The sequence below is a fragment of the Benincasa hispida genome, chromosome 8 (assembly GCF_027475165.1).
Source record: "Benincasa hispida cultivar pf3 chromosome 8, pf3_genome.v1.1, whole genome shotgun sequence".
Classification (NCBI taxonomy): domain Eukaryota; kingdom Viridiplantae; phylum Streptophyta; class Magnoliopsida; order Cucurbitales; family Cucurbitaceae; genus Benincasa; species Benincasa hispida.
Window position 1 is genome coordinate 15,169,671 of NC_143485.1, and position 24,592 is coordinate 15,194,262.

At 37.2% G+C, this 24,592-nt stretch overlaps 1 protein-coding gene across 2 annotated transcripts in view; it reads right to left on the reverse strand.

The window, feature by feature from the left end:
- Positions 1–24,179, reverse strand: part of LOC120083996 (Leucine-rich repeat protein kinase family protein) — a 46,578-nt gene extending 22,399 nt beyond the window's left edge. Inside the window, exons 1-8 of one of the 2 annotated variants that reach the window (XM_039039900.2) lie at positions 23,936–24,179; positions 23,489–23,636; positions 23,054–23,125; positions 22,842–22,913; positions 22,433–22,576; positions 22,272–22,343; positions 22,014–22,085; positions 13,406–13,480 (exon numbers count right to left, since the gene is read on the reverse strand). In XM_039039900.2, coding sequence (XP_038895828.1) covers positions 13,406–13,480; positions 22,014–22,085; positions 22,272–22,343; positions 22,433–22,576; positions 22,842–22,913; positions 23,054–23,125; positions 23,489–23,636; positions 23,936–24,041 — 761 coding nt within the window. In that variant the 5' untranslated portion in view covers positions 24,042–24,179. Of the gene's footprint in view, positions 1–13,405; positions 13,481–22,013; positions 22,086–22,271; positions 22,344–22,432; positions 22,577–22,793; positions 22,914–23,053; positions 23,126–23,488; positions 23,637–23,935 lie in introns of both variants that reach the window. The other variant, XM_039039901.2, reaches the window with a different exon arrangement.
- Between the last annotated feature and the right edge of the window lie 413 nt (positions 24,180–24,592).

Sequence of the window (24,592 nt, forward strand, 5' to 3'; positions counted from 1 at the left end):
ACTTCAATGAGTTTTTTCCTAATAACCGGCTGTCTTCTGATTTACCAATTAAATTGTTTGGGTGTACTACTTATGTCCATACATCTCCTCTTTCTCGAACTAAGCTTGATCCTCGAGCCACTAAATGCATTTTTGTAGACTATGTTTCTCATAAGAAAGCTTACAAATGTTTTGATCCTTTGACCCACAAGTATTTTGAGAGTATGGATGTGTCTTTTTTGGAAAATCAACCTTTTTTTGGCCCAAATTTTCTTCATGAGGAGATATCTAACTTTGAAGATAATTTTTGGAATACTTTCTCTCTCCCAAACATCAATGGTCCTACCATTATGACCTCTAGTCCTTCGATACCAAGTATGGAGAGTTCTTCTTCAGGGGGAGAAACACTACAAAATGACTCTACAAGTCGAAATCCTAAACTTCAGGTTTATACTAGAAGAAACTTGACTCAAAGAGTCCGAGATCAGACAATTGACTTATCACAGGACCAATCAAATACTCCGATGAATGATCCTGAAGATCCAGGTATTAGACACTCTACTCCTATTTCTCCTAGTTCTTCATCTCCTTCTAATCCTTTACCTAATGTCTCTGATCTTGATATTCCAATTGCCCATAGGAAAGGTACTCGTAAATGCACCAAATATCCCATTGAAAACTATCTTTCCTATCATAGATTGTCCGACTGTCATAAAGCCTTCACATCCAAAATAACCAACCTATTTGTTCCAAGGAATATACAGGAAGCCCTAAATGATTTGAATTGGATATTAGCCGTGATGGAAGAGTTCAATGCACTGAAACAAAATTGCACATGGGACATAGTCGAACTACCAAAAAATAAGAAGACGGTGGGATGCAAATGGGTGTTCACTGTAAAATGTAAAGCTGATGGTAGTATTGAAAGGTACAAGGCCAGATTGGTTGCCAAGGGGTTCACTCAGACCTATGGTATTGATTATCAAGAAACATTTGCTCCAGTAGCTAAAATTAATTCTATTAGAATCTTGTTGTCTGTAGCAGTTAATTTTGATTGGCCTCTTTATCAACTTGATATGAAGAATGCCTTTCTCAATGGGGATCTTGAAGAAGAGGTTTTTATGGACTTGCCAGGTTTTGAGGTGGATCTCGGGATTGACAAAGTGTGCAAGTTAAAGAAATCATTATATGGGCTTAAACAATCTCCCAGAGCATGGTTTGAACGGTTTGGAAAGGCAACCACAAGTTATGGATTCAGTCAAAGTCAAGTTGATCATACTATGTTCTATAAACATGATGGAAGTGGTAAGTTGGTTATTTTGATAGTGTATGTTGATGATATCATTCTTACGGGTAATGATGAGACAGGACTGAATATCTTGAAGAAAAACCTTGCTAATGATTTTCAAATCAAGGACCTGGGAACCTTAAAGTATTTCCTAGTAATGGAGTTTGCCAGATCTAAAAATGGCATTCTTGTCAACCAGATGAAGTATATTTTTGACCTACTGAATGAGACGGGTTTACTTGGTTGCAAGATAGCAGAAACTCCTATTGAGCAAAATTTAAAATTGGTTACTGCAACTAAAAAAGAAGTAAAAGAAAAGGAAAAGTACCAGAGGCTTATAGGGAGACTCATATACCTCTCTCACACATGTCCTGACATTGCTTTTGCAGTTAATGTAGTAAGTCAGTTCATGCATGCTCCCGGATCAGTTCACTTTGAAGCAGTTTATAGAATTTTGAGATATTTGAAAGGTACTCTAGGAAAAGGTATATTATTCACGAAGCATGACCACCTAAATATTGAGGTTTACACTGATGCTGATTGGGCAGGAAGCACAACTGATAAAAGATCTACTTCAGGGTATTGTTCTTTTGTTGGAGGAAATCTAGTTACGTGGCGAAATAAAAAACAAAGTGTGGTTGCAAGAAGTAGTGTTGAAGCAGAATTTAGGGCATTAGCCCATGGTATTTGTGAGGGCATATGGATAAGAAGACTATTGGAAGAATTGAATCTCTCAGACAATGCCCATACGCGTCTATTGTGATAACAAGTCAGCAATTTTCATTGTCCACAATCCAGTCCTTCATGATAGGACCAAACATATTGAAGTTTATAAACACTTCGTAAAGGAAAAGATTGATGCAGGAATAATATGCATTCCCTTTTTCTCGATACCAGAGCAAATTGCAGATGTGTTAACCAAAGGTCTTCCAAAATGGCAATTCAACAAGTTGATTGACAAGCTGACTATGAATGCTATCTTCAAACCAGCTTGAAGGGGAGTGTTGATTATTTCCTTTATTGTGAAATTTTATATTGTACTTATTGTATTATATTTGCTATATTTTATTCTTTCCTTATTTGTAATTATTTTATTCTTTCCTTATTTGTAATTGGGTATTTCTTCTATTTAAGAAACTCTTTCCTCCTAAGATTAATAAGAGAAAAGAATAATGGTTTCTAGCAGTGAGCATGTCGATAAAATACTTGGATATTATTGTTTGATTAAAAATCATAATGAAATTGTGATCTTGCCCTTTTATTTTATTTTTTCTGTAGGATAAAAATATGGATAAAAGTGGGACAAAACTTCGAAATAGATTATGTAAAGAATATACAGACGGAATAAGATCATTTATTAGCTTGGCAAAGGAACATGTCAATAAGAGAAGGTATACACGTTGTCCATCCAAAAGTTGTCAAAATGTCATAATGAAAAGACCTTGTGATGTCGAAAGTGATTTATATAGATATGGAATGGCTGTCACCTATGATAGATGGATTTATCATGGAGAAACTCCAGACTTTTCTTTTTTGGAATCTATAGAAACTCGTAGACGTAAAGAATCTGTGGAGCCTAATCATGAAGATATAGCTAATGAAAATGAAATGCGTGCATTGTTAACCGATTTAACAAGTGGGGGAGAGATTGAAAATCAAGGTGATGGGAGCTCCATCAGAGTTGAAACAAGTGATAATATGGGAGGTAATGAAGCATTGACCTTTTGTTCAATGTATTTGCATGGAATTGAAACCAAGTTCAACAGAACAGTTCGATTTGCATGGAATTGAAACCAAGTTCAACAGAACAGTTCGAAATGTTGATACATTAGATCTTGGTACCTCAAAAGACAATGGACATCAACCTATATTTTCACAAAAAGTAGGTCCAATCAGTGGTTCATGAATGAAAGAGTTATCACGTGTTGAACTACAAAAAGCTCATTGGTATGTTTTAACAAATTGTGAAGCAGTAGATCCATATAGAAGGCATGAAATTAGTACATTAATGAAAGTTTTCTTCATGAAAATTTTTTATTTGTTACTGATATTACGATCTTATAGTGAACACGAGATTGAGCTACAAAATAGAAATGAAGCTAATGTTCTTGAGATGCATGAAGCACAATTTCCAGATTGGGTTAAAATCAAAGTTTATATGCATTGGAGTATGTTTCTGTGTGTTGTAATCATTATCATAATTGTATAGTGATTGTGAGTTGCTAATGTTACTTAAGATACAATCGAAAATTCAGTCGATGACTAACGAATCGTGCGTGAGTTGTATGCACTTTCAAGTGGCCCTGATATTTGAATTAGTTCGTATGGGAGTTGTATATACAATGGTGTTTAATTCAACTCAAAAGATCGGGATGATCATTGCACAACTCAAAATAGTAGAGTTTGTGTTTTTGGAGGACATGATCGTGAAGGGGTCGACTTCTATGGTATCTTAAAAGAAGTGATCGAATTGAAGTATGTCGAAAGGAAACAAGTTGTTTTATTTCGATGTAATTGGTATGATACAAATCCCAAAGAAATCGAATTCGTGAAGATCGCCATTTTACAAGCATAGATACTTGATACTATTGGTATCAAAATGATTCATTCTTGTACACTTGTATATATATGTTTCTTTAGTGAATGGAAGAAAGTATTCTGATTCTCTCAAACCTGAGAGTTTTACATGGTATCAGAGCGCTCTAGAAAATTAGAGTTTTGTGAACCTTAGGGTTAGAGAATTTAGAACCTTTTTGTGTTACATCTAGGGTTTTTTGTGGAAGGGTAAGTTTATACTTTTGCCCACCGCTGCCATCCTCGATTTGTTCGCCGTCGTTAGCCGCCGTCAACCACTGCCACCACCGCTATTTTTCGACACCGCCCAGTCCAACGAGGAGCCCAACCACCGATCTATAGAACCCAAAGTTCGGTGTCCATCTGACTAGCGCGTGAAGCTCACGTGTCGCCTCTTCTCTCGGCGTCCGATCCACGCACCGACACATGTAGGCATGTGCAACGTTATGGTTCGTCTTTTGTGGGTGTCATCGGATTTGTTTCCTCTCTTGGTGTGTTTGTTTGGGTTATATACTTACTGTTTGAGATTCATTGAAGGAAAAATCTCTTCGGTAAATTAGGGTTTGCTTCAACACAACTTTCCTTTAAATTTTAATATGTCTTTTTGTCTGATTTTTTTAGGTAATGGCTGATAAGAAACCAATAGTCACGTCTGAGATGATTCCTATGATGTCAAAAGTAACCGAATACAAGTTGAATGGATCAAACTACTATTCCTAGAGATCAAATGTTCACCACTTTATTAGGAGCATTGAGATGGATGATCATATCAAGGAAGAGCCACCGACTGATGCTACTAAAGAGATTTGGTGGCAAGACGATTCAAGAATGCTTCTACAAATCAAGAATTCGATCGACCGTGAAATCGTTGAGTTAGTAAATCACTCTGAATCAGTCAAGGAACTATTGGAGTATTTGGGTTTTCTTTATTCTGGGAAAGAGAACACTAATAGAGTGTTTGATGTGTATAAGACTCTATATCAACCTGATCAAGGAGAGAAATCCCTTACAAATTACTTTATGGAGGTCAAAAATACATGTGTGGAATTCAATGCCTTAATGCCAATTAGCACTGACCCAAAAGTTCTGAGCCAAGTTCTAATGGCTCAACGGGAAAAGTTGTTTATCGTGAGTTTCTTAGTTGGGCTTGTACCTAAATATGAGATGGACAGAGATCAAGTTTTGTCTAGCTCAAACATCTCATCATTGGAAGAAGCTTAGACTCGAATACTTCGTACAGAGAAGCCACCAATTATGTCATCTGATTCTAGCAATGCTTTAATTGAGCGCATAAATGACTATAGAGGTAATAAGGGGATTGGATCAAATAGCTCCAAAAGTTATCCCAATAACCAACAATCAAATTTAGGAGATGTTGTTTGCTATTACTGTCGTAAACCTGGCCGTACAAAACATGAATGCAAAAAATTGTTGAGTAAGGATCAAAGGGCGCCATTTACACATGTCACTTCTACTCCTGGTAATCTTGACAAGTTAATTAAGATCTCTGCAGAGAAGTTTTCTAAATTTCAACGGTATCAAGAGTCATTAATGGCATCATCTTCTACTCCCAATACTGCCATCGCAGAGACAAGTAACATCTTTAAATGTCTTCTTTCCTCCATTTCAAAATGGGTCATTGACTTTGGCGCTATAGACTATATGACAAGTAACTCCAATTTATTCTCCAACCTTTGTACATCTACCTTCTCACCTAGTGTCACTATAGCTGATGGAACTTCAACTTCTGTTCTAGGATCAGGGACCGTCCATCTTACTGAATCAATTTCTTTGTCCTCGGTTTTAGATTTACCACAATTCTCCTTTAATCTGATTTCGGTTAGTAAATTCACTCGTGATCTTCATTGTTATGTCCCCTTTTTTCCTGATTATTACTTATTTCAAGATCTTACGACAAAACAGACTATTGGTAAATGGTGTGAATTTGGAGGTCTTTACATCTTTGAACCACAAATACCTATAGTCATCACATGCTCTAGCGTGTCGTCTCCCTTTGAAGAACATTATTGTTTGGGTCACCCGTCTATCTCTATGTTGAACAGTTTCAACATTCTCGTGTAATGTGGTTGTATTTAATCAAAAATCATTCTGAGTGACTTTCTCATTTTTGTAACTTTCATGCTGAAATTTGATCTCAGTTTAGTGGTGGTCTTAAAATCATCCGGAGCAATAATACTAAAGAATATTTCTCTCATGCACTTAAGTCTTATTTAGATGTCCATGGCATTCTTCATCAATTTTCTTGTGTCAATACTCCATCTCAAAATGGGGTTGCAAAACGAAAGAATCGTCGTCTTCTTGAAACAACCAGGGCCTTAATGTTTCAGATGCATGTTCCAAAATCCTTTTAGGTTGATGTTGTTTCCACAACTTGTTTCTTAATAAATCACATGCCCTCTTCCATTATTAAGGGTGAGATACCTTTTCGTACTTTATCCCAAACAACATTTGTTTATCATTCCACCCAAAATATTTGGTTGTACCTGCTTTGCTTGGGATGTTCGGCCTCAACATACCAAGCTAGATCCAAAGTCCTTAAAATGTATTTTCCTTGGTTATTCCCGTGTTCAGAAGGGGTATCAGTGTTGTTATAATTCTAAGGTTAGGGTTTTCCATTCTTGTAAATATTTTGTGATATTTTCCTTTTCTATGCTTTGTACACTTGTATATATTCATATCTTTGGTGAATGAATAAAGTATTATGATTCTTTCTCAAACCTAAGAGTTTTACATGGTATCAGAGCTCTCTAAATAAACTTAGGGTTTTGTGAACCTTAGGGTTTGAGAATTTAGAACCCGTTTGTGAGGGTTTTGTGGAGAGGTGAGTTTACACTTTTGCTCACAGTCGCCGTCTTTGGTTTGTTCGCCGTCGTTAGCCGCCGCCGCCGCCGCCGGGAGAAAAAAAAAGGCTATTTTTTCGACACCACCCAGTCCATCGAGGAGCCCAGCCGCCGATCTACAAAACCCAAAGTTCGAATCCCATCTGACCAGCGCGTGAGGCTCACGTGCCGCTTGTTCCTTTGTCGTCCGTCCACGCGCCGGCGCGCACACCATTGTTTTTGGTTCGTCTTCTGTGGGTTTCCTCAGTTTTGTTTACTCTTCTTGGTGGTATGTTTGTTTGGGATATATAGATATACTCACTGCTTGTAAAGACATCTCTTTGATAAATTAGGGTTTGATTCTCTGCTGTCCGGTGTCTATTTTTTTAGGTAATGGCTGATAAGAAACCAATAGTCATGTCTGAGATTGTTCCTATGGTGTCAAAAGTAACTGAACACAAGTTGAATGGATCCAACTACTATTCATGGAGATCAAATGTTCGCCACTTTATTAGGAGCATGGAGATGGATGATCACATCACAGAAGAGTCACTGATTGATGCTAATAAGAAGATTTGGTGGCAGGACGATTCAAGAATGCTTCTACAAATCAAGAATTCTATTAACCGTGAAATTGTTGAACTAGTAAATCACTGCAAATCAGTCAAGGAACTATTGGAATATTTGGATTTCCTTTATTCAGGGAAAGAGAATATTAATAGAGTATTTGATGTTTGTAAGACTCTATATCAACCTGATCAAGGAGAAAAATCTCTTACAAGCTACTTTATAGAGGTTAAAAATACATGCGCGGAATTCAATGCCTTGATGCCAATCAGCATGAATCCAAAAGTTTTAATGGCTCAACGTGAAAAGTTGTTTATCATGAGCTTTTTAGTAGGTCTTGCACCTAAATATGAGATGGCCAAAGATCAAGTGTTAAGCTCAAATATCTCATGTTGGAAGAAGCTTACACTCGAATACTTCGTACTGAGAAGACACAAGCAGGTACGTCATTGAATTCTAGTAGTGCTTTGATTGGGCGCACAAACGATTATAGAGGTAATAAGGGGTTGAATCAAATAACTGCAAAGGTCATCCCAATAACCAAAGATCAAATCCAAGAGGTGTTGTTTGCTATTATTGTCATAAACCAGGACATACGAAGCGTGAATGCAGAAGATTGTTGAATAAGGGTAAAAGGATGCCATCACCCTCTGCACATGTCGGCCTGATAATCTTGACAAGTCAATTACGATTTCTGCAGAGGAGTTTGCTAAATTTCAGCAGTATCAAGAGTCATTGAGGGCATCATCTTCTACTCCCATTACGGCCATCGCAGAGACAGGTAACATTTCTAAATGCCTTCTTCCTCCACGTCAAAATGGGTCATTGACTCTGGCACTACAGACCATATGACAGGTAACCCCAGTTTATTCTCTAACCTTTGTACATCTACCTCTTCACCTAATCTCACTAGCTGATGGAACCTCCACTCCTGTTTTAGGATCAGGAACCGTCCATCTTACTGAATCAATTTTTTTGTCATCGGTTTTTAATTTACCACATTTCTCGTTTAATTTGATTTCGGTCAGTAAACCCACTCGTGATCTTCATTGTTGTGTCTCCTTTTTTCCTGGTTATTGCTTATTTCAAGATCTTACAACGAAACAGACTATTGGTAAAGGGCGTGAATTTGGAGGCCTTTACATCTTTGAACCACAAACACCTACGGCCATCACATGCTCAAGCGTGTCGTCTCCCTTTGTAGAGCATTGTCGTTTGGGTCATCCGTCTATCTCTGCATTGAAGAGTCTTCATCCACAACTTCAACATTTGTCTTCTTTAGATTGTGAGTCATGTCAATTTGCTAAATTTCATCGTTTGAATTCGAGTCAATAAACGAGCTAGTGCTCCTTTTGAATTAGTCTATTCTGATGTTTGGGGTCCTTGTCCTGTTGAGTCCAAAGGAGGACTTAGGTATTTTGTTACATTTGTCGATGATTATTCTCGTGTTACATGGTTATATTTAATGAAAAGTCGTTCTAAGTTACTTTCTCATTTTCGTAACTTCCATGCTGAAATTCAAACTCAGTTTAGTGGTGCTCTTAAAATCCTACGAAGTGATAATGCTAAGGAATATTTCTCTCAAACACTCAAGTCTTATTTAAATACCCATGGCATTCTTCATCAATCTTCTTGTGTCGATACTCCATCTCAAAATGGAGTTGCAGAACGAAAGAATCGTCATCTCCTTGAGACAGCCAGAGCTTTGATGTTTCAGATGCATGTTCCAAAATCCTTTCGGGCTGATGCTGTTTCCACAGCTTGTTTCTTAATAAATCGCATGCCCTCTTCCATTCTTAAGGGTAAGATACCTTTTCGTACTTTATGCCCCAAGCAACATTTGTTTCCCATTCCACCCAAAATATTTGGTTGTACCTGCTTTGTTGGGGATGTTCGGCCTCAGCATACCAAGCTGGATCCAAAGTCCTTAAAATGTATTTTCCTTGGTTATTCCCGTGTCCAAAAAGAGTATCGGTGTTATTGTCCTAGTCTAAATAAATATTTCGTCTCTTCTAATATCACGTTTTTTGAACATACCCCATTTTTTTCATCACCGTCTTTCTCTTCGAATAAGAGTCGGGGGAGCCTAAGGAATTAGAGGATGATTTCCTTGTCTACACAGTTATTTCTCCTTCCAATCCTCTTCCTGATTCATCTCTACCTGTGGCTACCTCTACTCTTCCACCCATCGTTAAGGTTTATACTCGACGACAACCTCCTTCAATTCCATGCCCTGTACTAGAGTCTTCTTCGTCATTGGATCCAGAAACGAGTGATGATCTTCCAATTGCTTTTCTTAAAGGTAAACGTACATGTGTTCATCCTATTTCCTCTTTTGTTTCATATAACCATTTGTCACCTTCCACATGTTCATTCATTGCATCCTTAAAGTCTGTATCCATCCCTAAAACTGTTCATGAGGCTTTGTCTCATCATGGTTGGTGTGCCGCAATGGTGGAGGAGATGACTGCCTTAGATGATAATTGTACTTGAGATTTAGTTTCTCTCCCTGTAGGAAAGAAGGCTATCGGTTGCAAATGGGTGTTTGCAGTTAAAGTCAATCCTGATGGTTCTGTTGCTCAGTTAAAAGCGCGCCTTGTAGCGAAAGGCTACGCACAAACTTATGACGTTGACTATGCTGATACTTTTTCTCCTGTAGGAAAAATGGCATTTGTGAGGTTGTTTATTTCTTTAGCTTCAATCAATCATTGGCCTTTACATCAGCTTGATATTAAAAATGCATTTCTTCATCGTGATCTTCAAGAAGAGGTGTATATGGAGCAACCATCAGGGTTTGTTGCTCAAGAGGAGAATGGAACGGTGTGTCGCCTTCGTAAATCCTTGTATGGATTAAAGCAAAGCCCACGAGCTTGGTTTGGAAATTTTAGTCAGGTGATTGAAAGCTTTGGAATGCAAAAGAGCACGTCAGATCATTCGGTCTTTTTTAAGAGACCTGAGGGTGGTGTCATCTTGTTAGTCGTATATGCAGATGATATTGTGATTACCGGTGATGATGCTTTAGGTATCCAGTCTCTAAAGACCTTTCTTCATAGTCAATTCCATACCAAAGATTTGGGCATGTTGAAATACTTCTTAAGAATTGAGGTAATAAGAAGCAAGAAAGGAATTCTATTATCACAAAGAAAATATGTACTTGACTTGTTGACTGAAACAGGAAAGCTAGGGGCTAAGCCATATAGTACCCCAATGATGCCCAACTTATAGCTCACAAAAGATGGAGAATTGCTAAAAGATCCTGAAAGATATAGGAGGTTAGTAGAAAAACTTAATTTCCTTACAATGACTCAATCCGACATAGCCTATTCAGTAAGTATTGTGAGTCAGTACATGTCATGCCCTACAGTTGATCATTGGGCTGCATTGGAACAAATTCTTTGTTATCTAAAGGCTGCTCCCGGACGTGGTTTATTATATAAGGATTATGGTCATACTGATATTGAATGTTTCTCAGACGCCGATTGGGCAAGATCTAAAGAAGACAGAAGATCAACCTCAGGGTATTGTGTTTTTGTTGGTGGTAATTTAATTTCTTGGAAGAGTAAGAAGCAAAATGTGGTGTCACGTTCAAGTGCGGAATCAGAATATAGAGCAATAGCACAATCTATGTGTGAATTGATTTGGATATATGAACTTCTTGTTGAGTTGGGATTTGAAATCACCACACCGACAAAGTTTGGTGTGATAATCAAGCAGCACTTCATATTGCGTCTAATCCAGTATTTCATGAAAGGATTAAACATATTGAAGTTGATTGCCATTTTGTACGTGAGAAAATTCAACAAGGGTTGGTATCTGCAGGATATGTGAAGACTGGAGAACAATTAGGAGATATTTTCAGGAAAGCATTGGATGGAAGATGTATAGATTATCTATGTAACAAGTTGGGCATGATTAACATATATGCTCCAACTTGAGGGGGAGTGTTATAATTCTATAGTTAGGGTTTTCCATTCTTGTAAATATTTTGTGATATTTTCCTTTTCTATGCTTTGTACACTTGTATATATTCATATCTTTGGTGAATGAATATAGTATTTTGATTCTTTCTCAAACCTAAGAGTATTGTCCAAGTCTAAATAAATATCTTGTCTCTCCTGATGTCACGTTCTTTGAACATTCCTCATTCTTTTCGTCACCTTCTTTCTCTTCGAATAAGAATCAGGGGGAGCATAAGGAATCAGAAGATGATTTCCTTGTCTACACAGTTGTTTCCCCTTCTGATCCTCTTCCCGTCTCATCTCTACCTATGTCTACCTCTATTCATCCACCCATTATTAAGGTCTATAATCGACGACAACCTCCTTCAACTCCATACCCGGTACTAGAGGCATCTTCATCTCCTTCAGTTCAGTGCCATGTACCAGAGTATTCTTCATCATTGGATCCAGAAATGAGCAATGATCTTCCTATTGCTCTTCGTAAAGGTAAACGTAAGTGCACTCACCCTATTTCCTCTTTTGTCTGAAATAACCATTTGTCGTCTTCCACATGTTCATTCATTGCATTCTTAGAGTCTGTCTCCATCCCTAAAACTGTTCATGAAGCTTTGTCTCATCCTAACTTGTATGACTTAGATGACAATTGTACTTGGGATTAGTTTCTCTCCTTACAGGAAAGAAACCTATCAGTTGCAAATGGGTGTTTGCAGCTAAAGTCAATTCTGATGGTTCTGTTGCTCAATTAAAAGCACGCCTCGTAGCAAAAGACTATGCACAAACTTATGGTTTTGACTATGTTGATATTTTTTCTCCAGTAGTAAAAATGGCATCTGTGAGGTTGTTTATTTCATTAGCTTCAATCAATTACGGTCCAGATAGTGCTTTTGTAGTAAGCATGGTAAGTCAGTTCATGCACTCGCCAAAACCGGTCCGCTTTGAAGTTGCATATAGAATCTTTGAGATATTTTAAGGGAACTCCAGCAAAAAGCATATTGTTTAAGAAACACAACCATCTCCAGGTTGAAGTTTATACTGATGTTGATTGGGCAGGAAGTACAATGGATAGAAGATCTATTTCTGGCTATTGTTCATTTGTTGGAGGTAATCTAGTCACTTGGCGTAGCAAAAAACAAAATGTGGTTGGCAGAAGCAGTGCTGAAGCAGAATTTAGAGCTCGAGCTCACGGTGTATATGAAGGAATATGGATAAAAGGATTATTGGAAGAACTGAAGGTCTTTCAAAAGACTCCTATACGAGTATATTATGACAAGGCTACCATCTCTATAGCCCATAATCCAGTTCTACATGACAGGACAAAACATATCGAAGTCGACAAACACCTCATTAAGGAGAAAATTGAAACTGGTATGATATGTATTCCCTATCTCCCTAGGGCTACCATAAGTACAATTTGATAGAATGTTTGACAAGCTGGCAATGGAAGATATATTTAAACCAGCTTAAGGGAGAGTGTTGGTTGTAAATATATGGATGTGTTGTAAAATCATTAAGGTTCTTTTTATTCTTATTAAGACTTTTCCTTTTATATATATAACCTTTCTCCTATATAAAAAGGCTTTGTATCTCATGGTTAAAATCATTGGAAATAAAATAATTTATTCCTCTCAAACTAAGAGTCTGAACATTTCTTTTGGCCTCAACCACGGAAAGATGTTAACAAATTTAGAAAACAATATTTTGTTTGTCAAAAGTCCAAAGGGCATTCTTAAAATACAGGATTGTATACGCCTCTTTGAATTCCTACTAGGAGGATTTGTCTATGGACTTTATTCTTGGGTTGCCTCGAACTCAATGGGGGGTTATGATTCTATATTTGTTATTGTTAATCATTGGCCCATTTTGTTCCTTGTAGGAAACCTTCATGCTCTTAATATTGCTCATTTATTCTTTAAAGAGATTGTACACCTTCATTGCATTCCCAAGAGTATTGTGTCTAATAGGGGCATAAAATTCATGAGTTTTTTTCTGGAAGAGCTTATGGAAGAAGTTGGATACAAAGCTTAAGTATAGTTCAGCCAGCCATCCTCAAATGGATGGCCAAACCGAGGTCACCAACTGGACTTTGGGTAACTTACTTCGCTGTCTTAATAGTGATCAACCAAAGAAATGGGATCTAGCCTTACCTCAGGCTGAATTCGCTTACAATAACATGCACAATCTCTTTAAAAATCACTTACAATTTCAACAATTTAGTCATATATCCATAAGAATCTGGTATTGTGGCCCCGCTGAAGTTGTTGTTGTCAAGTTGACTGCAAATCAAATAAAATCAGGCTGTTAAATTCAAATTTATTTGAAAAGGAAAAATGCAGAAGATTACTTGTGCAGACTAAATTCTACAACGAATGACATATAAATAAAACTGGGAAAGAAGATAAACAGAAATCCTAAGAATAATAAAAATAAACTAACATTACAAAACTCATCGGAAACTGACAAGAGATCAGACATTCTCCAGAGACCCATCCACAGTTCCAACAATCCTACCCTTCTACTGTAAACTGTTTTCAAAGTTAGGGTAGTTATGTAATTATTAAATTTTGAAAATCATCTCCTTAATTTTTGGGGTCATTCCCCTTTAAATTCTTCAATAGCTAACTTCTAAATTCAAAGTGCATTAAAATTATTGAAGATTCTATTGCTGGCTGTAACATTCAAGGATGGGCAGGTTTTGTTATACATTTTAAACTGAGAAAGGTTAAAGAAGCTGTTAAAAAGTAGAGGGCAACTGTTGAAATCCAAAGAAAAAAGAAGGAAAAAGCTTCCAGAATGTTTTATCTTTCCTTGAATCAAAAGCCGAGACTTCTGCTTTGTCTGAAATGGAACTAACTATTTGTGCAGCAATCAAAGGGAATTGATGGGCATTTATCTCACTGAAGAGCAAGATTCTATCAGAAAAGCAAACTAAATTGGTTTCGTTAGGGTGATGAGAGCTCTAACTAGAGTCTTCTGGAATATTTTCTGATTAACTCTCTTTTCAAACAATTGACAGCAGCTAAAGCTTAGGACAAATATGTTTACAAAGGACTCTGGAAGTTGAATAGCCCCAAAAGAATTAATGTTCTTATTCGGTCATCCTTAAATTGCTCTTCAGTTCTTCAAAGAAAGTTGCCGTCCCATTTTTGGCTGCTTATAAGAATCTCCAGTATCTACTCTTTGATCGTGGTTATTCATTTGCTTGTTGGAAGAAGTTGCTGTCCTTGTGTTATCGGCATTGGATCTTTGGTGTTTCATTCAAAGATAATGTTCTTCAAGTCTTATCTCGACCATCCTTGAAGCCCATGGCTCAACTATTATGGATCGATGCAGGGAAAGTTCTACTTGTTGTAATTTGGTTTGAAAGAATTCAAAGGGTGTTCCATGATAAATCTATTCAATGGTCAGATCGTTTTGAAGCTGCAAGATTCAACGCCTCATCTTCGTGTTCTCTTTCTGAGCTTTTTACAAACTTTTCTATCCAAGATATTTGTTTGAATTGGGGAGCATTTGTCTTCTCTCTTTTTTCATGAATTTTAGAATGGACATCTTAGGGTTTTCAGCAGTTCTATGTCTTTTTTTGAATATTTTGTTTCCTTGCTTTTTGAACATTAGTCTCTTTCATTAGTTATGTTTTCTTTCAAAAGAAAAAAAAAACAATTCAAAGAACCATTAATCATTACCCAAATAAGAATGTTGATTCTTTTGGGAGCTTTAGACTGCCATATAGCTGAGTAAACCTCTTTACATATAGGAGAAGATTCTGCCAAATGTTTGTTTCGTCAGTCCTATTTCCCTTTCTTTTAGTACGCTTTTACAATTTGGGACCTATCAGCAAGTTGGCATTATCTTCTCTGAAACTGTGAAACACCAAGGAAGCTCATAATTTGACCAAGAAAAAAAGCCAAAAACGATCTCCTGGTGCAAGCAAGCCAAAGAGAATAGATCCCAAGGCCAAAAGAAAGAAGATTCTCTTTTACACATTGTGATACCAAAATGAGCATTTTGGCAGCCAGTAATTCATAAATTTCAAAAGAAGCTTGATCGATTGAAACGGTTTACTTTGTCCAGAGGTGGGAGGCTTACCCTTTGTAAATCAGTTTTGGAAAACTTGCCAATTTATTACATGTACCTCTTTTTAATGCCGGCTGAAGTCGAATCCATGTCGGAAAGAATTATGAAATCTTTCTTATGGGAAGGAAATAGTGGCAGCAAGATCAATCATCTAGTCAAATGGGAGCTGCTTTCTAAATCTCAAAAGGATGGTGGCCTCGGTTTGGGAGGTTTAAAGTTTAAAGTCCAAAAACTTGGCTCTTCTTGCTAAATGGGGATGGAGAGTTTTTCAAGAACCAGATGCCTTATGGAGTAAAGTAATATACAGCATTCACAGTAGAGACTCTTACTCATGGCATACGGCTGGAAAAAGCAGTGAGTCTTAGAAGTCCATGGATCGGTATTTCGAGAGCATGGTTGCAAGTAGAAGGTTTTGCTTCCTTCAAACTTGATGATGGTAATCGAATCTCATTTTGGAATGACCCATGGATTGATTATTCAGCTCTTAGCCTGAGATTTCCTCAGCTCTATGGAGTAGCAAAAAGTTCCCAAACGGTTCGGTTTCTAATCATTGGGATGTAGGAACACTGTCATGGGCTGTTTACTTTAGAATTTTACTCAAAGAAGAAGAAATTCTGGAATTTCAGCAACTTCTTCAAGTGTTATCCAGCAAGTCAGTGGGGAATGTCTCATATTCTAGAAGCTGGAGTTTGGAGTCATCTGGAATTTTTTTCAGTTAAATCTCGTGTCAAGAAACTAACAGCAGCTGAAAGTATGGATAAGGAGGTTTTTAAAGGCTTATGGAAGTTAAATAGTCCAAAAAGAATTAATTTTCTTATTTGGGTCGTTGATTTGTGCAAATATTATATTTTATTTAGTTTTATTTGATGTAATTATTTTGTAGGATTCTTTCCTACTCTACCAATATTTTCCTTTTTTCATTAAGTCTATATTCTATTTAAATTAAGGCCTCGTATCCTTGTAATACGTAAGAAATAATACTTTTACAGATAGTATTAGAGCATAAAATTGTGCTGAAACCCTAAAAACCTTAATTTTTTGAAAAACCTAAAAAAAAAAAACCCTAGTTGCACCGCTGTCGAGCTCTTCCTCGTTCGTTGTCATCGCCGGTCCCTTAGAGCCTTGCCGGATGTCACATCGCCACCAGAGCCATCGACCGTCGAAGCTGCAGACCTTCAAGCTTCTCTACCTCTGTGTTTTGTTGCTTTGCTTCTCTGATTTTTGATTCGTCACCGTTTCTCTCCTGTTTGTCGGCCAGTCACGTCTACAACCATTGCCACTACTCACTACTGTCGGTTGCTGCCTCCTACCACCGCCACCGTTTGTCTCTTCAATTTTCTAGTTTTTCTTCCGGATCCAATTTTCTGGTTTTTCTTTCAAGATCTACTATTTTTTTCTCTTTGGGTTTGTTTTTGCCAGCAATATGTCGGACACTATGGCACCCATCGCTAAAGTTTGCAACAATCGTATCCATTCAACCGGTCCCACTGTTCAATAATCACCATTTGCTTAATGGGGAAAATTTCCTTTGTTGGTCTCAAAGTGTCCGAATGAGGGAAGATTGGCTACATCACAGGAGAAAAGACCGCCCTTAGTCTAGATGACCCGTCATTCGCCGAACGTGACGCTGAAAACTCCATGGTTATGACTTGGCTTGGGCAACCAGTCACAAGTGTTTGAGTTGAACTTGAAATTGAGTGATATATGACAAGGAACTAACTCAGTTACACAATATTTCACTCTCTAAAGTGGATTTGGCAAGACCTTTTGATACGTATGAGTGGAAGTCTACAAAGGACCAAAAGCACTATAGGAAACTGTTGAAGATGGTTGTATTTACAAGTTCTTTGTCGGCCTCAATGTTGAGTTTGATGAAGTTAAAGGAAGAACACTTGGAAAAACTACCCATCCAACTATTAATGATGTTTTTTCAGAAGTTCGCAGAGAAGAAAGTCGTAGGAATGTTATGTTTACAAAAAAACTATTGACTCAGTTGAATGCACTACGTTGGTGACTGAAAACACTGCAATGAAGGCTTCTGATCAATCCAACAAACCACATGAAAAGCCTCGTGTCTGGTGCAACCATTGCAATAAACCTCGACATACGCGTGAAACTTGTTGGAAACTTCATGGAAAACCTACGAATTGGAAAAGTTCTAAGCAAGGTGAGCGAAATTCTCAAGCCTGTTTAGTAAAGAGTAAATTGATCAAATTCTAAAGTTGCTAAATAGCACTTCATCATCTGGTAATCCTAGTGTTTCCTTGGCACAATCAGATACTTGTCCTAAAACTCTCTCTTGCCTTAATTCATCTCCGTGGATTATAGATTACAGAGTCTCTAATCATATGACTAGTTTCTCTTGTTTATTCGAATCATATTCTCTTGTGTATTGCAATGAAAAAGTTTGCATTGCCGATGAGGAAAATGAGTTATCCCTTTGACTACAAAACTTACATTACGTTTTGTCCTTCCTGTTCCAAAATTAACTTGTAATTTGTTGTATGTTAGTAAAATCTCCACGGATGCTAACTGTCGTGTTATCTTTTGTGAAACTCATTGTATCTTTTAGGATCGGAACTCGGAAGGATGATTGGACGTGCTAGGATGATTGATGGTCTCTATTACTTTGATGACGTTTTGGCTAGTCATAGAAAAAGTTCAGGGCTCGAGTAGTGTTTGTTCTCCTTTTGTTAAAGAAATTATAATGCTTTGGCATCATAGATTAGGGCATCTAAATTTCTTCCACTTAAAGTATCTATTTACCGATTTATTTAACGGATTTGATTGTTCTGTTTTTCAATGTGAAAGTTACATTTTTGCCAACATCATCAATCCACTTATTTGCCTAAACCTTACAAGGCTTCATCACCTTTTTCCTTAATTCATAATGATGTTTGGGGTTCGTCTAAAGTCTTGACTCATAGTGGTAAGCGTTGGTTTGTTACCTTTATAGATGATCACACTCGTTTAACTTGGTTTTATTTGTTAACAAAAAAGTCAGAGGTAAAAGAAGTTTTTGTTCGGTTTTACCATATGATTAAGACTCAATTTCAAACTAAAATTTGAATTCTTCACTCTGATAACGGCATTGAATATTTCAATGAACAATTAACCAATTTTTTGCAAGATAAGGGTAATTTTCATCAAGTTACGTGTCGTGACACACCTCAACAGAATGTCATTGCTGAACGAAAAAAATAGACACTTACATGAAGCTGCTCGTGCCCTAATGTTTTCTATGAATGTTCCAAAATATTTGTGGGGTGATGCTATTCTTACAACTGCATACTTGATCAATCAAATGTCATCTAAGGTTTTGAATTTTATAACCCCTCTATATCACTTCAATGAGTTTTTTCCTAATAACTGACTGTTCTCTGATTTCCCTATTAAATTGTTTGGGTGTACTGCTTATATCCATACTTCTACTCTTTCTCGAACTAAACTTGAACCTCAAGCCACTAAATGCATTTTTGTAGGTTATGTCCTTCATAAGAAGGCTTACAAATGTTTTGATCCTTTGACCAATAAGTATTTTGAGAGTATGGATGTGTCCTTTTTGGAAAATCAACCATTTTTTAGCCTAAATTCTCTTTAAAGGGAGGCATATAACCTTGAAGATAATTTTTGGGACACTTCATCTCTCTCAAACATCAGTGGTCCTGAAATTATGAGTTCTAGTCCTCCGATGTCAAGTGGGGAGAGTTCTTCTTCAGGGGGAGAAGCACTACAAACTGACTTAACTAGTCGAAAACCTGAACTTCAAGTTTATATTAGAAAAACTTGACTCAAAGAGATCGAGATCGGACAGTTGACTTATCACAAAACCAATTGAATACTCCGATGAATGATCCTGAAGATCCAGGTATTAGACACTCTACCCCTATTTCTCCTAGTTCTTCATCTCCTTCTAGTCCTTTACCTGATGTCTCTAATCTTGATATTCTGATAGCCCATAGGAAAGGTATCCGTCGATGTACTAAATACCCTATTGCAAACTACTTCTCTTACCGTAGATTGTCTAATAATTATAGAGCTTTCACCTCTACGATAACAAATCTATTTGTGCCAAGGAATATACAGGAAGCCTTGAATGATACGAATTGGAACTTAGCAATGGAAGAGATGAGTGCTCTAGAAGAAAATGGCACGTTGGAAGTTGTTGAGCTTCCAGAAAATAAGAGAACAATGGGGTGTAAATGGGTGTTCACTATAAAGTACAAAGCTGATAGAAGCGTTGAAAGATACAAAGCAAGGCTGGTTGCTGAAGGCTTTACACAAACCTATGGGAGTGATTATCATGAAACAATGGCCCCTGTTGCAAAAAACAATTCCATTAGAGTGTTGTTATCTATCGCAGTTAATTTTGAGTGGCACCTTTATCAGCTTGAGGTAAAAAATGCCTTTCTTAATGGTGGGCTTGAGGAGGAGGTATTTATGAACTTACCACTAGGTTTTGAAGCCAACCTTGAAACCAACAAAGTTTGCAAGTTAAAGAAATCCCTCTATGGCCTTAAACAATCTCCTAGAGCGTGGTTTGGATATTTTGAGAAAGCACAAGCAGTGACAGGTTATGGGTTCCGTCAGAGTCGAGCAAATCACACCATTTTCTACAAACATACTAGCCATGATAATATGGTTGTTTTAATAGTTTACGTTGATGATATCATTCTTACAGGTAATGATGAAGCTGAGATGAACAACTTGAAGGATGAACTAGCTAATGAATTCCAAATTAAAGACCAGGGAACCTTGAAATACTTCCTACGGATGGAATTTGCTAGGTCAAAACAAGGTATCCTTGTTAATCAAAGAAAATATGTCATTGACTTACTTGAAGAGATGGGCTTACTTGGTTGTTGTACAGCAGAAACTCCTATTGAGCCAAACTTAAAATTGCAAGCTGCAAAGGATACAAAGATAAAAGACAAGGAGAAATATCAGAGACTCGTGGGAAGACTTATTTATCTATCTCATACAGAAATATCAGAGACTCGTGGGAAGACTTATTTATCTATCTCATACTCGTCCAGATATTGCTCTTGCTGTCAGTATGGTGAGCCAATTCATGCATGTCCCACGGCCAACCCACTTTGAAGCTGCCTACAAAATTCTAAGATATTTGAAAGGGACGCCAGGGGAAGGGATACTATTTAAGAAGAATAGTCATTTACACATAGAAATTTACACTGATGCTGATTGGGCAGGTAGTACCACAGATAGGAGATCAACTTCTGGCTATTGTTCCTTTGTTGAAGGCAATCTAGTTACATGGCGAAGCAAAAAACAAAATGCGGTAGCCAAGAGTAGTACTGAAGCAGAATTCAGGGCTTTAGCACATGGCATTTGTGAGGACATATGGATAAAAAGATTATGGAAATAATTGAAATTTATCCATAGCACACAACCCAGTCCTACATGATAGGACAAAACATATAGAGATTGATAAATATTTTATAAAGGAGAAGATTGATAATGGAGTGATATGCGCTACCTATCTTCCTACAACAGAGCAAATTGTTGATGTACTGACAAAGAGGCTCCAAAACTTACAATTCGACAAATTGATTACGAGTTGGCAATGGAAGACATCTTGAAAGGGATTGTTGATTTGTGCAAATATTTTATTTTATTTAGTTTTATTTGTTGTAATTACTATAGGATTCTCTCCTTCTTTGTCAATATTTTCCTTCTTTCATTAGGTTTGTATTCTATTTAAATTAAGGCCTTGTACCCTTGTAATATGTGAGAAATAATACTTTTACACATGGATAATGCTCTTTGGATATTTAAATTGTTCTTCGGTTCTTCAAAGAAAATTGCTATCTCGCTGCCTTTCTCCATAATCTGTCCGTTATGTATGGCTGCCAGTGAAGATCTTCAACATTTATTTTCTTACTGCTGCTATTCTCTTGCTTGCTGGGAAAAGCTTCCAGCTATTTTTCATCTTTATTGGGTTTTTGGAGCTTCCTTTAAAGAAAACGTTCTTTAAGTATTAACCACTCCTTTGAAGCCTCAATCTCAAATATTATGGGTTAATGCTGTCAAAGCATTGCTTCCTGAATATAGATTTAAAAGAAACCAAAGAGTGTTCCATGATAAACCCCTTCAATGGTCAGAGTAATTTGAAATTGCAAGGATCAATGCCTCTACCTGGTGCTCTCTTTCTCAACTCTTTGGGAATTTTTCCATCCAAGATATTTGTTTGAATTGGGGGGGCGTTTGGTTTTTGAGCTTAGCTTATTTTGTCTAATGTCTTAGAATGATGTTCTTGATAATATGATTATTTGAGTTGGACAAAGGTGTACATCTTCCATACTATTGCAATTCCCTCTTCTTCTTTTTTTCCCTCGCCTATTAATGAGTTTGAATATGGTTTTTAGACCTTGTCGTAAGAGATTGAAATACTAACAGAAGTCGCCTAAGATTGAGTCCTTATCAATCAGTTTTTTATTAAAATGTCCCTTTGGAGACATCCGAAAATTTTGGAAAAGACATGCAAACATTGTGACTTATACATATTCTCTTGGTAGGTTAGCAGGGTGAGAAAGTAAGCACTGGGCTCCATGGTTTATAACGTAGTTTACAATATATATTATGCCACCCCCCCCCCCCCCCCCCCCCCCCAACAAAAAAAAAAGGAGGAAAAAGAAGAAGAAGAGAAGACTGAGCCGGGGAAGGGGTGTTCATATATATTTGAAGCAATTAAGGTGGCAGGAGACGAAGGCATACAGTATTTCTAAGTTTGGCAATTGAAACAACTCAGGTGGAAGTTTCCCCGATAAGTTGTTGTTGTCGAGAAGGCTGCCAAGAGTGGGAAAATATGTCATTAGCCAAAAGTATAAGCATTTAAATAGTTTTTATATTAAAAAAAGTACAGTGTAGAGTGTATGCACACACTACAAATGCCTGGAGAAGCCAACAAACTTCAAGGAAACAAAACTTGCATTAGAAAGTATATGTGGTGGTGAGGATGGGGGAGCAACTTACAAGTGGACAAGATTGGGCAATCCAGATAGCTCAGATGGGATTTCACCACTGATGGAGTTGTTATTCATGTGACTGAGCCAAAAAGGCAAAGGAGGATTACAAAAACCTTCAAGATGCAAAGAAGGAATATTTTCTCCTTTCAGAATCAGAAACGTGCTTACAAATGCTTTGTTGCTTTTAAGTTTGCAAAAGACTTGGGTATAGGTCCTGATATATGGTTCTGGTCAATCTGTATTCTGTCTAAATGTAGAAGATTACCAAGATCTTCAGGCAATGAACCTGACAACTGGTTCCCGTTCAGAAGCCTGTAAACATTTTATAGAAAGTAAAGCAGTGCAGGAGAGGAAATATGAAGTATCAGATCCATATTACAACTATTCCCTTGTAATAATAAATATTCAGATACATCGAGTGGTTTATATATACTAACACTGTGAGAACTTGTCCATGGATTATGAGCATATTAAAAATTTTAGTGAATATATAATGGTGTATCAGTATATTTTTAGATAAACCACCAACCTTTGTCAAAGTGAATAAGTAAACCAGCAGAAAAGGAGAACAGCTTACAACAGTTCTAAGGACGTTAGGTTGCCTATCTCTCTTGGTATTTCCCCATTTATCTCATTCCACATAAAGTCCCTTTTCACAAAATACAAAAAAGCTGAATTAGCAGAGAGAGAAAACCACATGGCACCCACGACATGGATAAATCAAATTCTAGATCAACCTATTAGTTTAAGTTCAATGAAAGTTCCGTTTCCTGTTCTTTAGTTACTTACAAAACTCTCAGGTAAGATAAACGACCAAGCGCAGGTGACAAATTTCCTGATAAACTCATATTTAGAAGTTGCCTGCAAAGAATTGTACAGGTCGATGGTTTAGCCTCTTGTTCATGAAAAGGTATGAGGAGAAAAGTAGAATTTAACACCTCATATATGACTGACCAAAATATGAAATGCAAATAACCACGCTACGCAATAATTTACAAATTTGGAGTATGCAGTCGATTATTTGAACAAGAAGCCGTTTCATAGATGTTCAAGTCCCAAAGTTAGGTCGGTGACTAACTAATAAAATTAAGAACTGTAGATTGTCCATAACAACAACTTCCATAATAACAATTACAAATTGTTATTTTTAAACTGATACCAAAGGATGGATGGAGATACGTCTTAACATAAGTTACGAGAATCCATAAATACTTGAGATCATACAATTCAGCAACGTGTAGATAGTTATCATCCAATGTAGTATTGCACAGAACACCAGTCCAGTTTGAATTACAAGGGTCTCCTCTGTTCCAGTTGCTCAGATTCCCATTAGGATCGACCAAACTTCTTTTGATGACTAGCAAAGCGTCCACTGAAAATAAAAGGAAAGAGTGACCAAAACTTCAAGGAAGAAGGTTAGATAGACCATAAGAATTAAGAGCTAAGTTGGTCCATGGTCTTCTGAGTTAAAAGTACCATGGAAATGATACTAAAAATAGATGATATCCAGAAAAAGATGTGAATTCAATCATGACATAATCTGAATCTAGAAACTGGTGAGCGCGATGCTTCAGATAATTTGGAGAATAAATGTTGAGAGGAGAATTGAGGAAGAATAATTTTGCGGGAAAAGAAATGTGAAAATCAATTAGAAGGGAGAAGATGAATTACCTTCAGAGGGGTGGGTAACCATTTCTGCTGCACCAACAATTAGTAAGGACGACGAGGAGCAGAGGAGCAGAAGGGCTACAAAAGCCCACTGCTGTGATCGACACATTTCAGGAGGGGAAGCACTGAGAATACAGGAAGAATTGGAAGCTTTGGGGAGGATGAATAGTTGAAAATAGATGTTTGGGTTTCAGAAGATGAAAAGGGAAGGTAGGTGGTGGTGGCTGTGGAAGGTTAGAATCTATTGTTATTGAGTTTTACTTTGAGTTTCAAATTGCTGTAGCTGATGATGACAGAAGCCATCCCTTTCATGCACTTCTTCAAAGTCATGGAAAGACAATAAAATAACAACGACCAGGTCAGAGTGGGTATAGGCTTTGTCAATAATTCTAGTTTATATTTTTCTTTTTCCTTTTTCCCCACGAGCGCGATGGGGTTTTCCTCGCTTCGGAAACGAAAAGACATACCGAAAAACACTGGATGCCGCCGTGATTGGAAACGGAATCGGAACGGAATCTACTTATTTAAGATTTCCACTACCGCCATGTGGACCCAGTCAACTCAATTAGCTATAGATTAAGTTATGGCATTGCTAACTATTTATATTTAATCCCCAAATTGCCGACAAAAATTACTCAAGAGATTAAAAAAAAATTGAAA